Genomic DNA, 14,371 nt, shown 5'->3' with positions numbered 1-14,371 from the left:
TTTTAAAAAAAAATATTTGTTTGATGACTGCTCTTTTCTGTATTGTTTTGTGGTTCAGATCATCAAAACTGCTTCGGCTGGGGCCTTCAACTCCCAGTAATGACTCATTGGGGGTCCCAGAATTCCAATAAAGATCCAGTGGGCATCCCCAGGTTTCATTAATGATTAAGAAGGTCCACAGAAGTCAAAAGCTTAAGACCTAGTGGCCTAGACCTTTCGGAATTCCTTAGTCTCAACTAGGTGGAACATGTATTGGGGCCTACATGCCATGCATTGTCAGGGTATTAAAGAAATCAACTCTAAGTTCCTAGAGACAATAGACAATCTGTAGTTGTACCCTCTGAAAAGAACCTTTAGTACTCTTTCAGAAATGGAGTAGGCCAGTTTTCTATTGTTAATAATAACTAAAATACAGATATATGGAAAGAATGGTGAATTAATATTTGTTAGATACATTTTGGTGAGCTTCAGTTATAAGAAAGTACTTGATAGCTCTGACCAATTCCTGCCCTTTCACCTCAGTCTGATTTTCTGTATGTAGATGGAAACCTGATATTTGAGTTATAAACTTTCCAATTTGTGGAATAACTACACACCTGCTCTTGATTACTGCCTAAATAAACTTTGTTTCACACTGACCCCACCCTTGTGTGTTCTGACAAGCTGAAGTGAGCGGAGGTCTAATGGGGAAACAGTGACCAAGGGCACTGCACTGAGCCCAATGGTTGTGAGTAAGGGAGGAGCTTTGGTGTAGACGTACCTCATTTGTCTTTTAGGTCTGAATGCAAGAGTCTGAGGAGTAGAAATTCAGAAGGCATGTTTGTATGAGTTGTGACCATTCTGCGAGTAGACGGTGAAAGGAGGTGGGTGATATTCTGTCCCAAACTACAAAAACACTACACAATACACAAGTGCATTGAATTACACTGTGCAGGACTCTTAGCTGATTGATTGTAGTAAAATTATTCTATATTATGTAGACACCAAAACAGCAATCTCTGGGAAACCAGATGCAACTGAAATACAGATGCACGCAACGCATACAAAATCAGGGCATATCAGTAGTATTTCTCCAAAGCAAAGTGGTTTATCAGAGAACTTGTCACTTAGTAGGCCATAAACGATAACAACAATTCAAGGTGAAAGGTGCAGATACACAGGGAAAAGAGGTACAGCCACTCCTAGAGTCACTGAAAACACTTAATCAGCCAATATATAACCTAACTGCTAAAACGTGGGAAAGATGGGCAGAACTAAACCAACAAGACACCACACACTACAGTCTGAACCAGAGAAGTCTCTCAAAGAGACCTAAAATCAATCATGAACTCTCTAATAAATGAAACTGAAGCAAGATGTACCCCTATCAAATCAGATAAAATAGACAGTGTACAAGCCATCAATATTTCCTTATATGTGTTGTGTAAGAAATGTGGTTATTGGGTGAGGGGGTGAAAACCCTTCTCAAATAAAAGCCACAGTCCTGGTCAGGATGAACCACAAAAATCACTAAATGAACCTGTGCTTGACCCTCTGGTAACTTGGCACAAAAGCAATCAGGCTTAACTTAGAGGAACTTTGTTAACTATTTATACAACTCTCAAACTGTAATGACGTGAAAACACAACACAAGAAAATTCCCAAACCAATTTAGAGTAATAGAAAAAATGTTAATGAATAAAAGTGGTCCAAACCCGGAGATATGTAGTTTCAAAGTTTTAGGTAAGAATAGCTCCTAAAAGCATTTAGAAAAATGAGACAAAGAAATATGGAAAAAGAAATATATAATAAATGAGTAAATCCAAAAAAAGTAAAGATATGTTTTGTGTATGCCAGTGCTCTTAGAGGCATTTCCTGTGATAAAAGTACATATAGGTCATGAGGGAGTTTCTTGTCTGCTATAGCTGATAAAAAACCACCACTCTGAATCATCTGGATGTGTAGACTGAGGGAAAGTCACAAGTTCAGGCCAACTTTGATGGAGCATGGGCCAGATACAGGGACCACATTAGTAGGGCTGAAAAGATAACCTGCTCTAAGTCGGGTGTGAAGAGTTCAGTTTGCAGTGGAGTAGGTCGCAAGGAGCAGGCTGAGCATTGCGGGTGGTCGTCACTGTAGCGTGAAGGAAAATCAAATTGGTGGTTACTGTGGGCTGTCATTCCTGTCTCGGACAAGACGGAGGACCTCATCATTGGATCCAGCCCCTGCGCCTGGAATGACTTATGGTGGCCGGCCACACTGGGAGCTGCACCGACGCCCACTCACCACGCCCGCAACCTGGGAGTCATCCTGGACTCTGCTCTGTCTATGACCCAGCAAGTGAACACTGTCTCCTCCTCGTACTTCAATACCCTCCGCATGCTCCGATGGATCTACAGATGGATCCCCATCGGTACCAGAAGGACAGTCACCCAGCAGACTGGACTACGGCAACGCTTTCTTCGCAGAAACATGAGCCAAACTCCAGAAATAACTACAACACATACGGAACGCCTCTGCACGCCTCATCCTCGACATCCCCCGCCACAGCCACATCACAGGCCACCTGAAAGACCTTCACTGGGTCCTGATCAACAAGAGGAGGATCACCTTAAGTTCCTCACCCACGCCCACAAAGCTCTCCACATTACCGGACCAGGGTACTCACCATCTACACCCCGAACCGCCAGCTTCGCTCTGCTGACCTCGTCCATGCTACTATCCGCCCCCCCCCCCCATCCATCGAGCGACCGGTGGCAGATCATTCGCCCATCTCGCCGCAAAAACCTGGAACACCCTCCCCATCCGCCTACGACAGATCCAGGACCTGCTGGCCTTCAAGAGACTCCTCAAGGCCTGGCTATTCGAGCAGTAGCAGCACCCCCGCCCCCCCAGCGCCTTGAGACCCTCACTGGTGAGTTGTGCGCTCTACAAATGTACTGATTGATTGATTGATTGAATGTGAAGAGTCTGGTTCACTAGAGGTTTGCATTGGTGTGCATCACGAGTGGCAGAGCCTCGCCATTAACAGGCCCATTCAAGGTCACGAAGAGCCCAGAACTCCAGGATTACACCTCTCTTTTCAGAGGAGCTCAACTGATGCTAGCAGAGGGTCCAGGACCTGGGGTGCATCTCTTGGGGTTCTGTAACTCATTCCAACACAGGTCAGCAGTGCTCAGGCATGTCCAGTTGCAGTTACTTTCTATTTGATATTACGTTAATCCCCTTTCTTCCTGCCTACATCAATAATTCCCTCGGGGAACCCCCTTTTATTTTGTAATGTCCAGTTGCAGGACCAGGCAGGTCCAGTGCAGCAATTCAGCTTGGCAGTTGCAGGGAGGCCTCTGTAGCTTGTTGTGCCTTGTTGCTCAGCCAGGAGGTCAGCAACTGGCCCTTAGAGTTGCTCAGGTAGCCTTGGATGAAGGGAGCAGGCCCAGTCTTCCTTTCCAGAGCTCAGGGCAGGCCTCAAGCGGCTGGGCAGTCCTTCGGGGGATAAAGCAGGCCTCCAGCAGCAAGGCAGTCCTCTGGTAGCAGCAGGGCTGTCCTCTAGGGAACAAGGCCGGCCTCCAGCAGCAGGGCAGTTCCCTGGAGAACAAGTCTGTCCTTCTATAGTGTCCACAGGTCCAGGAGTGAACTGAAGAGTGACTCAGGAGGTACAATATTTGTTTCAAGTGCTGGTGATTGAAGTGTGGGGTGTGGAATTCCCTGCACTATCCCAATATCTGGTTCTGGAAAATTGTTCCCTTCCCCTTTCAAGGCTCCAAGAAGTCTTTGGTGAAGAAAGACTAGTGTCAGGTTCCTTTGTGTGTGCTGGAGGCAAGCCCTTTGAAATGTAAATGGGACAGGGAACAGTTCCACCCTGGTAGGAAGGTCCATTCTCCCCAAACCAAGACCCGTATTGTTCGCTGTTTGGGCCCAATCGCATTCTTAACAGGGAGTCATAAATATTCCCAGGCAGCCAGAAACTCCTAGAATGCCTGAGAAGCTTTTGAGCAGGCAAAAGCTAACTTTCGCTTTCTATAAGTGCCATTTTCAAAATTGTAATCTAAAATCGGACGTTCTCATTAAAGCAGGTTTTAAATTACAGTATTTAAGAGTCCAAACACAACATTTCTACCTGCTCCTAATCAAACGTTAGCACTTATTAAATGTAATAAGGTAACCCTGTGTTATCAAATGGGAGAGTTAGACCTTACAGTAGTGAAAAAAAATTTTTAGGAGCTTTTCAATGCCAGGACCTGTAAAACTTTAAACCCAAAAGTCCTACTTTTTAAATATAATGCAAATGCAATATACCCTGTCCTAAGTGATAATTTAGTGGGTGGCACAAAGAGTGCTGCAGGCCCAATAGTAGCATTTAATTCACATGCCCTGGGTACCATATATTAGGAACGTTTAAGTAAATTAAATGCGCTAATCAGGTACAGGCCATGTTTAAAAGAGGGAGCACAAGCACTTTAGCACTGGCTAGCAGTGGTAAAATGCCCAGATTCCTAATGCCAACACAAATAATTGTAGAAAATAGGACGGTGAAGGGAAAACGTTTGTTGGTAAGTCCAGCATGTTGGAATGCAAGATAACAAGTGATTTACAAAGGAGACTGGGGCAAGACTGTATCAAACGTATCACTACCGTGGGTTAAAGTAATATTTAGACCTATGAGGTGGACAAGTCCGGAAGATCAGTCACCTTAACCTTCCTCACAGGAGAAAGTCCATTAACTACATGAAATATATATATATGACTCAGCACTCAAACGGCTGTACACCAAAAAAACAAGAAATGTTTTTGATCATATACAATTCAAAATAGCATAGTAACTAAAGTAATTACATTATCATGAGTCTGTGCACTATGTAAAGCAGTTGTAATTAATCTTGTTACTATGTTGATTTATATTGCATATGATCAAAATAAAACTTATGGGGGTGTACACCTGTTTTGAGTGCGGAGTCATATATGTTTCATGGAATTGAAGATACACAGTAGCACTAAACCATGGCATTGAAGAGAGCAGACCAACAGAAACTGTTGAACAGAGCGAGTGAAACAGAATCCATATCGGCTTCGGTGTGTCCTACAATCCAGGGACTAAAAATGTAAGTTATAGACCAGCAGGAATTCATAAGATACCTAGAGTGGAGGACTGAATTTTCAGAAAGTCAGTCAGGGCAAAATTTGGAAGAGTGCTTGGAAGACTGGCTAAAGGCCCCTGTGGCCCCAACAGGACTGCCTACGTTCTTTAGAGTTGAAAGAGTTCGCAAAGTGCCAGCCACTTACTGCCACCAGCAGCTGAGCCCAGACAAGTTATAGCTGGCATGTGAAACTAAAGAGGCTGTGACCACTGACTACAGCAAGAAAAGCAAAACTGGTCTTTCATTGTGGAAAATAAGAGAGCGCTCTTGCTTCCTGATTGGAAGGAAGCAGTGCACTAACACCGAAATTTCTCCCTAGAAGCAAAAAGAAAACTCCGATCAGTGTGTTTGAAATAAATGTTATTGTTGCCAGCGAATTTGAAGATACTAAATGGCTCCCAAAAACCCTTAATCACAGAATTAAAAGCGGACTGAGCAAAACAGTGGGTTGTGATAAACTGTAAAACAAAAAAAAGACCACACAATGGGAACCGTCACGGAACAGCAGGAACCAGGAAAGCGCAAACAACAAAGCACACATATCTGATGCAAGGCCTGAAGCAGGGATCGCTGCTGCCACGAGGCAGTCATTGCACTGCAAACAACCACATTCAGAGCTGCAGGCTCGGGAACGAACAGAGAGGAGATAGAGGATTTATTATTTATTTATTTATGCGTTTTTATATAGCGCGGACTTTACCCGAAGGTGTCCGAGCGCTTCACAATAGGAACAGAACTGATACATGAGAACATTACAAGTGAACAAAATACAAAAGCAAACGTTACATTAAATGAAGCAAAAATGACAATTGTGAGCCAACAAAATACAAGAGGTAAAAATGACAATCGTGTGCCAACAAAATACAAGAGGTAGCAAACGGTGCATTACAAAAGTGACAATCGTGAGCCAACAAAATACAAGAGGTAGCAAACGGTTCATTACAGGAGGAAAAAGTGACGTGTGCCGGTTACAAAAGCGTACAAAATAAACATAGAGGTATAATACTGCAATATAAGGAGGACACTCAAGCACAAGAACAAATGTTACGTAGGCACTGGTGGCACTTGTGCAGGTATCGAAAACAACCAAATGTAAGAGGTAGAAAACCGTGTGTTACAAGAGAAAGTGACGGGTGCATGTTACACACGAGTACAAAACACAGGTAGAAGGATAATACTGCAAAAAATGGCAGACTCTCAGAACACAGGAACACACTGGGAAGACACTTCAATAGTCAAGTTAGTAGATTTTCTAAATGGAAGGGTTTCCTTCAGATAATAGAGAGGGCATGGATTACATTTGGAAGTGTCTTTGAAGGAGGAGAACTTTGAGGTCAGATTTGAAGGCCTGGGAGAAGGTGGTGGTCCGGAGCTGAGGCAGAAGTGAGTTCCAGATTCTCACTGCGCTGCCAGAAAAGGATTGGGCCATCGATCTTTCCTTCTTGAAAGTGGGAGGTTCAAGCAGTAGATTTTCCGCATTTCGTGATGGTCTAGAGCCTCCAGAGAGTTTCAGTTTATTCATCAGGTAGCGCGGGGAGGAGGAGTGCAAGGCTTTGTGGGTGATGCAGGCAGTCTTGTAGATAGCTCTAGCCTCAATGGGAAGCCAGCGGAGGGTGGATAGCATGGGAGTGATGTGGTCGCAAACCTTCTCAAGACATTCCGGTGACAGCGAGTTATAGGATTTCCTCATGAAAAGCTCTCGTATAAGCTGAATTACCAATGCACTGGCCTGCTGCTTGTACACTGAGCTCTGTCCCTTGCTCATATAAACTGAATGACTGGTGCACTGACCTGCTGCTTGTACACTGAGCTCTGTCCCTTGCTCATATAAACTGAATGACTGGTGCACTGACCTGCTGCTTGTACACTGAGCTCTGTGCCTTGCTCATATAAACTGAATGACTGGTGCACTGACCTGCTGCTTGTACACTGAGCTCTGTGCCTTGCTCATATAAGCTGAATGACCGGTGCACTGGCCTGCTGCTTGTACAATGAACTCTGTCCCTTGCTGCTTTCATGGAGACGGTGCGGAGGGGAAGGCTGAAAGGCATTATGAGTGCAGCTGACCCAGCCTTGCGCTACTGTACACACAGGGCCATGAAGAGAAGAGTTCAGGGCTCAGAAGTATCTGCAGCAGAACTGTCTAAATGTGCCCAAACCCCCAGGTGCAGTGAGAGCGAGTGAAGCATGCATGTAAGGTAGAGCGGGGCAAGGTTAGTTCGGTATCTTGTCCTGGAAAGGAGCTTCTCTAAGTTTAGTAACAGGTCACACATTGATCACCAACCAGGTAACAGAAGTGATGAATGCATTGTATTGTAATTGGTTTTGTGTGTAGTGTTTACTACCCCTGACAAGCCGTTAAAGCTCTACACCGTGTGTAGCATGCTACTGAGGAGCTTAAGGCGAGTGATTGCAGTCTGGTGAAAAAAAACATACATTGATTTATTTTTATACATAGCTAGCAACAAAAAAAAGCCGCATATATAAATGCTAAAATGATTTTGGGTATTATTTGGGGAAAAGCTCCTTTATATACCAATACTTGAGCTTTTTAAAAATAACAAAAAACTTCAGAACTGCTGATTGACTGCAGTGGCCAGTCAGCCATAAGAAAGCCATCTTTCATGCATTGCGAGGACCTGCTTATTTCAGACAGTCCTCATTGTGTACGGCAGAGGCATTGTGGACATGGGCAGGGGAAACAAACAGCATCCGCGTGCAGAGAGAACACTCCCTGCTGGTCAGGGCTGTTGACTTTTTGTTTTGTAGAAAAAAACGACTTTGAGGGTTTCTTTCTGCAGAGCAAATTGATAATGAAGCCCGGCTAGGACAGCCAGCGGGCATTTGAGCTTTGCTAAAAGTACAACCATTGTACCAGGGAAGTCATCGTATGGGCACCTGTCTTCCAATGGAGGGTATAGCCTCCGTCAACCAGTAGGGTTGGCGGGCTCATCACAACAACTCTTTCAGAAATTTCCTTTATTGCAGTTTGCAATACTAGAAGTAAAACCTTTCAAAATACACTTTTCATGTAAGAGGCAACCATACACAGCACAAAAGGGACCAGGTTCGAATTGTATTGAAGTCTGTGAAATACTGTTTAGGGGGTTTCCAGAAAATAGAAACTCTTGGTCGTGAAAGGTTTGGGTTTTGGGAATTAAAATGTTGTGATGATTCATTGTTAGGTCTAAGCTGATTATTGCATACGGTCACATCATCCACCTTTCATTCAAACAGGCAGAACAGATCATTGAAATCATTGCACTAACAATAAAAATATATTATTGTTTCAATTCCAACCTTGACTCCTGTGATGTCTTCTTTAGGTGAAGAAGCTCTCCATGAATACCTCAAGACTAAAGCTGTAACCGTGGAGTACTAAGTCAACTCTCCAACATGCACATTGTCTTTCACAGACCATTATTGAGATCATTGAGATCTTTATTTCACTCCAGTCAGCGCTTAACATGATCCCCGGGATTTTGTTGCCTGAAAAAATGCAGCAGTGGTGAATCGGACTGCAGAATGGATCAATTGGTGAGCCATCTCAACAAACCACATGCCTGCATATTTTTTAAGATAGAAGTTGGACTACGGACCTTACATGTTGATTTTAAACCTTTTTTTAACAGAACTTGACATTTGATGGTCTCTGGATACTATAAGCTATGCATCTGAAGCGTCAAGAAGTGAAACAGCCACCAAGAGATGGCCGCTTCCTCAAGCAATTCCAAAGCTCCTTTTACTGAATTGATATAATAAACTGGTGGTGCCATGAAAACAAGTTGTATATGTATGAATAAAGTGCACTTATTCTGATCTTTGCACAGCTCTAGACAGAGCTGACACAACTGACTCTATTTTCTAACCTTTTGCCAATAAACATCCAGTCATATGTATAGGGGCATGAATTGTGATTACAGAAACATTTGAAGACCAATATTTCTGTCGAATCAGGTTTATTGGAGATTAGGAGGCAAGATCCTGCAGATGAAAAACATAAACTTGAATGCCCAGAAGCATAGGGGTATGTTTTTTTAAATTGTATTTATTTTCTGTTCTTGGCATGTTAACCTCTGTGATTATGCTACAGAAGACAGTATGAAATCAAGCAGGTAGCCCATTCTGTGTTCTGTACTTTATTGGGTATGCTTTAAAATAAGTACTACTTAAGGATTATGGGAACCAGAGAAAAAAAACAATCTTTCCAAGTTCAACATTACTACACGTGATCTGCATTTTAGAAATACCAGTCATTTAATGCTTATGGTCGATCTGTTGCTAATCTAGTTGGCATTACATTCTTACTGCATTTGTCACTTTAAAAATATTTAGAATCTGGCCGTCACTTTAAATTTAATGTGGAATCTGGCCCTTAAAACTCTCTGTAAAAATCCCAATAATAAATGTTACCTCCTTTAAACAGATTGTTGTGTGCCTTGGGGGCTGGTCCTGGGACTTGGGGAAATGAGATTGTTAGCAACACTGGGAAAAATAAATGTGGCAACTTGTGCTATTGGAAGAGCAGAAGACACTGCTTTACCTTCTCATCTCCCATCGCCATTTTGTTTCAACATTTGCACAAAGGATCTTTCTCACTCTGGGATACACCATCAAAGACCTGCACCATAGAGAAGCAACAAATACCTCCCATCCAGAAGCTGACCAACCATGTGATTCACGCCTGAGCATATATGTTAAACACGTTACATTTTAGCAGAAACATGAGCTGCTAAAGTAGGAACACACATTACCTACGAGTTTTTCCAGATATTTCTCATGATCTAAAAATAAACTGATTTATTATCAGAGTGTACAAAACTCACCAAATTTCTGCATTGTCACTTTTCTGAATCTGAATTGAATTTTTTGTATTCATGTTTTTAAATGGCTCAGTGGTTTTTCATCGAGGCTCAGTAAACCCTTCCCTTTACTTTTTTCTAATGAATATGGCATTGTTGGTACTTTGTCAGCTCTTTGGAGCATGCAGGTACAGGAGTCACGGAGCACTGCACAAGGTAGAAAGTTTAGTTCTCCTGGTCACCAGTGCTAAGAGCTGAAGTCCACGACAGGAAGGGGGAGCGGTCAAACGCTGAACGGAAGAAAGGGGTTCACAGCGAGTGTAAGTACAGTGCAACACAGTATTCACAGTATCAAGAACATATAAATGTTGTGCTAGGGTTTTTGTGTACACACCACTTAATGATACCCCATATATATAGGATATATAATTGAACATCCATTATACAGTCATCAACTGTTATGACGTGAGTGTAAATTAATATTTTTTAGTGTACAAAATCAAAAAGCATCCGTGATGTTTTATTGTAAAGAAATCCAGGGAGAAAGATCTGTCTCTTCATTCTTTATTACTTCGGTGTAAATGGCCCATTCATATTCACCACAGATGGACGGCTTCCTTTATAAGAACTTTTTGAAATATTTCACAGGATTTTAAAACATCAATGTATAGGAGACATAATCCAGAAAAGCATCTGTGGACTGCGTTGGCCAAACCATCTGTACCGTGATTTGCAGATGAGCTGATGGAAGGTCAATGTTTCCAATTTTTTGCTTTATTGTTTTATAAGAGAGGTGACAGTGCCACAGCAGCATCTTTGAAAAGGGTTGAAGTGTATTAATAAAACAACTCAGCTCTAAAAGACATGAAGGAGGGAGGGCAAGCGGGAAACTTATTTTAAGATCTTGCATGTGAAAGAAAGTGGCGTCAACTACATTGCTTGAGAGGAAAAAGGTAGTGTTTAATTGTTTCTTGTGACAGGGATGGTATTCTGAAATAGATCTTTTTTACTATCAGTGTACTCGTTTACATAATGATACAAATATGCCAGAGCAGAAAAATAACACTTCGTGGTTTTCTATGCAGGATTATTTTCAAAATGGAGTGTTACGTTGTGATGTGTCTGATGCATAGTGGTATCTATGTAGGTGGAAGTCATCATCTCTTTATCAGTGTAAAACATTATCTGTGCACTTGGGACATAGTACAGAAGCATTTAATGACTTGTGAGCATGCAAGTACTAGTCGGAGACCAGGAAAATTTGTATATATACAGGTAATTTTTTTCCTTTTCTCAAATCTGTAAGAGTTCTGTAAACACAGAAACTTCTGTACCCCTCTTGGACACACTGTGGACCCATCACTAAGTCCGCTTTCAGTATAGGGTGCCCAACAAGTGCGCATAACTGCACTTTGCCGGGGTTTACACACCCTTGAGAAGGATTCGGGGACCTCTAAGTAGCATGGAGTCAGCGAACCCCACAGAATTGTTTCTTGTTTTAATATCGCTAAGGGTCCATTTGCCCCCACCCTACCTGTGCCAAGGGTCTAGGGATGATTGAGTCTCCACATCCTGTAATGAAGTTTACACCATTCTTCTTCAAGATGCAGTCAGCCAATCTGAGAGCTTTGGATGCCTGGATCCAAGGAGAAAACGTTCCCTCAACCAATTGGATTTGTTTATATTTTTAAATTTGGAGTCCATGGATCAAACACTTTTTAATATTCCAGATATCTTGCTTGGCTCAATTTTAGGCTAACAAAAACCTTTTGTAATGCTGATTTGTTGAAAGCTAATGAACGGATTTACACTAAATCAAGCAAAAGCACCTCCTTGAGTAAAATTATACTTTCGTGACAAGTGATACAGTTGGTGTTTTTCTAGTAAGCAGTTTCTTGTGCAGCTGCATCAACAGTGTCCTGGAAATTAAAAATATTTAATTTTTTTTAATCACCTCCTTTCTTCGCCCTGCATGAAACTTGCAATGTCCAATCTATATCAGATGATCTTTTTTTTGTAATGTTTTGCACTAATATTACTAAGAAAACAAAATGGCTTTTGAATGGAAACTCTTACCTAATCATAACTACAGCGTCGTTACTTTTGATAATACGTATGCATACATATATGTATGTTTATATATATTACAGAGTTGAAGATAGCAAACCCAAAAAAATGGCAGCCTACGCTTGGCCAAAGGCCAGTCCCTGATGCCAAAGGCTGTGCACTGCGAGTGTTGGTTGCCTGTGGTGATGTGGGCACCAGTATGTTGGATATGATATATGATGAAACAACACAGAATTTCACTTCGAAAACCATGGGTAATGAGAAGTTATGGCTAGTATTGTTTATAGCCCCCTAACATATGCTTAGAAAAACCAATGAAACTCACTCGCGGTTGTGCTTGTAAATAATGACTGAAAAACCACAGAAAACTGCAACCCACAACTCTGATAATAGCCATGGAAACTACAACTTACACACCAAATGCTGTGCTTACTACTTCACAATATCGTCACTAGTTGGTAACACCTAAAAGCACAACGTTAATAAATAACAACACATATTCAAACCAATAAATAATACTCTAATCATAGTTATCTAATTGGTATTGTTAATGGTAATGCGTTATATATTCGGCCCTTAAAGAGTGTGCATAAAATTTGTAATTGCAATGCTTACATCAAAGATGATGTGATGACGTCATGACCGTTGCGTTTGGTATGGGAGTTCTGGATTGCAGAGCTAATTATGACTTGCGAATTTCAGTGGTTTTTTTTTGGTTTTAGTTTCTAACCAAAGCTATACCTTAACTGTGGATTTTTAAGTAATTATGTATATGTACCATGCAGCAGTTGAAGGAACTGGCTAAGCAACAAACAGTAATGAAACCAGGACCCTGTTTAAACAAAATATTACCTGTTTGTGACCACAATGTATGGGAAGCCTCAATAAATGTGAGGTGTAGCCACATCACTCCGCATACATCACACGGGAAGTCATTACATTGCAGGCGCTATATCAGGAGTCATTACACCACAGATAAATGTAGCTACATTTACATTAGGAGTCAGTATATTGCATGGAACGTTCCTTTGTACGTAAACACAAGAAAGGTTTACAATTAGAAACTATTTGTCATATCGCCATACACATCAAAAGAAAAAAATGAAAAACAAGGAAATGTAAAAGGAGAAAAAATATTGGTAGCAAAAAAGTATTAAAGTTCAATAATACAAAATAGATTAATCGCAAAAATGTATAAATAAAATATTAAAGTTAAAATAAGGTCTGTGGATTGAGTAAACGTTAATTAAATAACAAGTGTAAAAAAAAAAGGAAAGGAATGTGAGAAGGGAAACATATTTAGAAAAAAGACGCATCTAAAATACCCCACATTTTGTCTTGCCACCATAACGTAACATGGGACACAGTTCCCACGTCCTTAAAAAGTTTTCTAAATACCACTTAAAGGGGTAGGTTGAACATAATAATAATATACTTTTATTTGATTTATAAAAATCATAAAAGGGTGGGTCTTACCACCATACAAACAGCATGTACATCGTAAAATCGGCATAAAAAATAGCATTAAAAATCACAAAAAGGGGAAAAAAGCATTATCTTAACAAACTTACGCAAGTATACAATCGCAGTGTAAAGTTTTAAGGATATGGCTAGGGGGGGATATGACTATCTCATTGGAACTGCAAAACGACTGATGATTGTTCTAAGAAAAAGTGCAAATACTTTGGGGAATAAGTGAGTTCGGTGGGAGATACACATTTTGACTCAGATTAGAGAACACAGCCTGAAAAAATGAGAATAAGGGGATGTCCATTAAGAAATGAAGTGGGGGTCCAGGGGCAGCCATGATAAGACCGGTTGGTCAAGATCGTCTTTAATTACTTCCATGTTTTCTAGCTGTTCTGCTGCATGAGCCAGAAATGTTATAGTTTTGCAGGCTAGTTGTATCCGGGACCCGCTGAGGCATTCTATCACAGCCGCCCTGCAAGTTCTCACCTGTGCTTCTCTTAGAAGTGGTAGCAAAAGCGTTTTCCTTAGTTTATGCAGTGCCGGGCATATGCATATTAAGTGCAATAAAGACTCTATGGCGTTGCCACAGAGGCGACAGGCAGAAGTTGACCAGGGCCGTTGCCACTTGGGGGTAAGGTCTTTACTCGAGAAGCTTCCCAACCTCAGAAGGCTTAATTTCCTCTTATAGTGGTCCCTGAAACAATCTTGCAGGTATGGCTGAGGTTTCAGATATTTGTAAGTTGGCAACACAATCCAGGCATGGCTTTTTCCTGCCACTGCGGCTTTGTCCATTAGCAGCGATGCTTCTTTGATGGCTTTATTGGTAAGGTGTTTAAAAGCGTTGCATGATACAGGTAAGAGCCAGGATTCTTCCAGCTTTAAAGAAACGAGCGCTTGCCTAAGAGATTTGTTTGTTGA

At 41.6% G+C, this 14,371-nt stretch overlaps 1 protein-coding gene across 1 annotated transcript in view; it reads left to right on the top strand.

Moving 5' to 3' along the window:
- Positions 1–9,944, top strand: part of ALDH1L2 (aldehyde dehydrogenase 1 family member L2) — a 269,678-nt gene extending 259,734 nt beyond the window's left edge. The window contains exon 23 of the mRNA XM_078675046.1: positions 8,441–9,944. Coding sequence (XP_078531172.1) covers positions 8,441–8,496 — 56 coding nt within the window. The 3' untranslated portion in view covers positions 8,497–9,944. The remainder of the gene's footprint in view (positions 1–8,440) is intronic.
- Positions 9,945–14,371: the final 4,427 nt, after the last annotated feature.

Source organism: Lissotriton helveticus, chromosome 1_1 (genome assembly GCF_964261635.1).
Source record: "Lissotriton helveticus chromosome 1_1, aLisHel1.1, whole genome shotgun sequence".
NCBI classification, from domain to species: Eukaryota; Metazoa; Chordata; class Amphibia; order Caudata; family Salamandridae; genus Lissotriton; species Lissotriton helveticus.
Note: the sequence above shows the minus strand (reverse complement) of the source record. Positions and strands in the feature narration are given on the sequence as shown.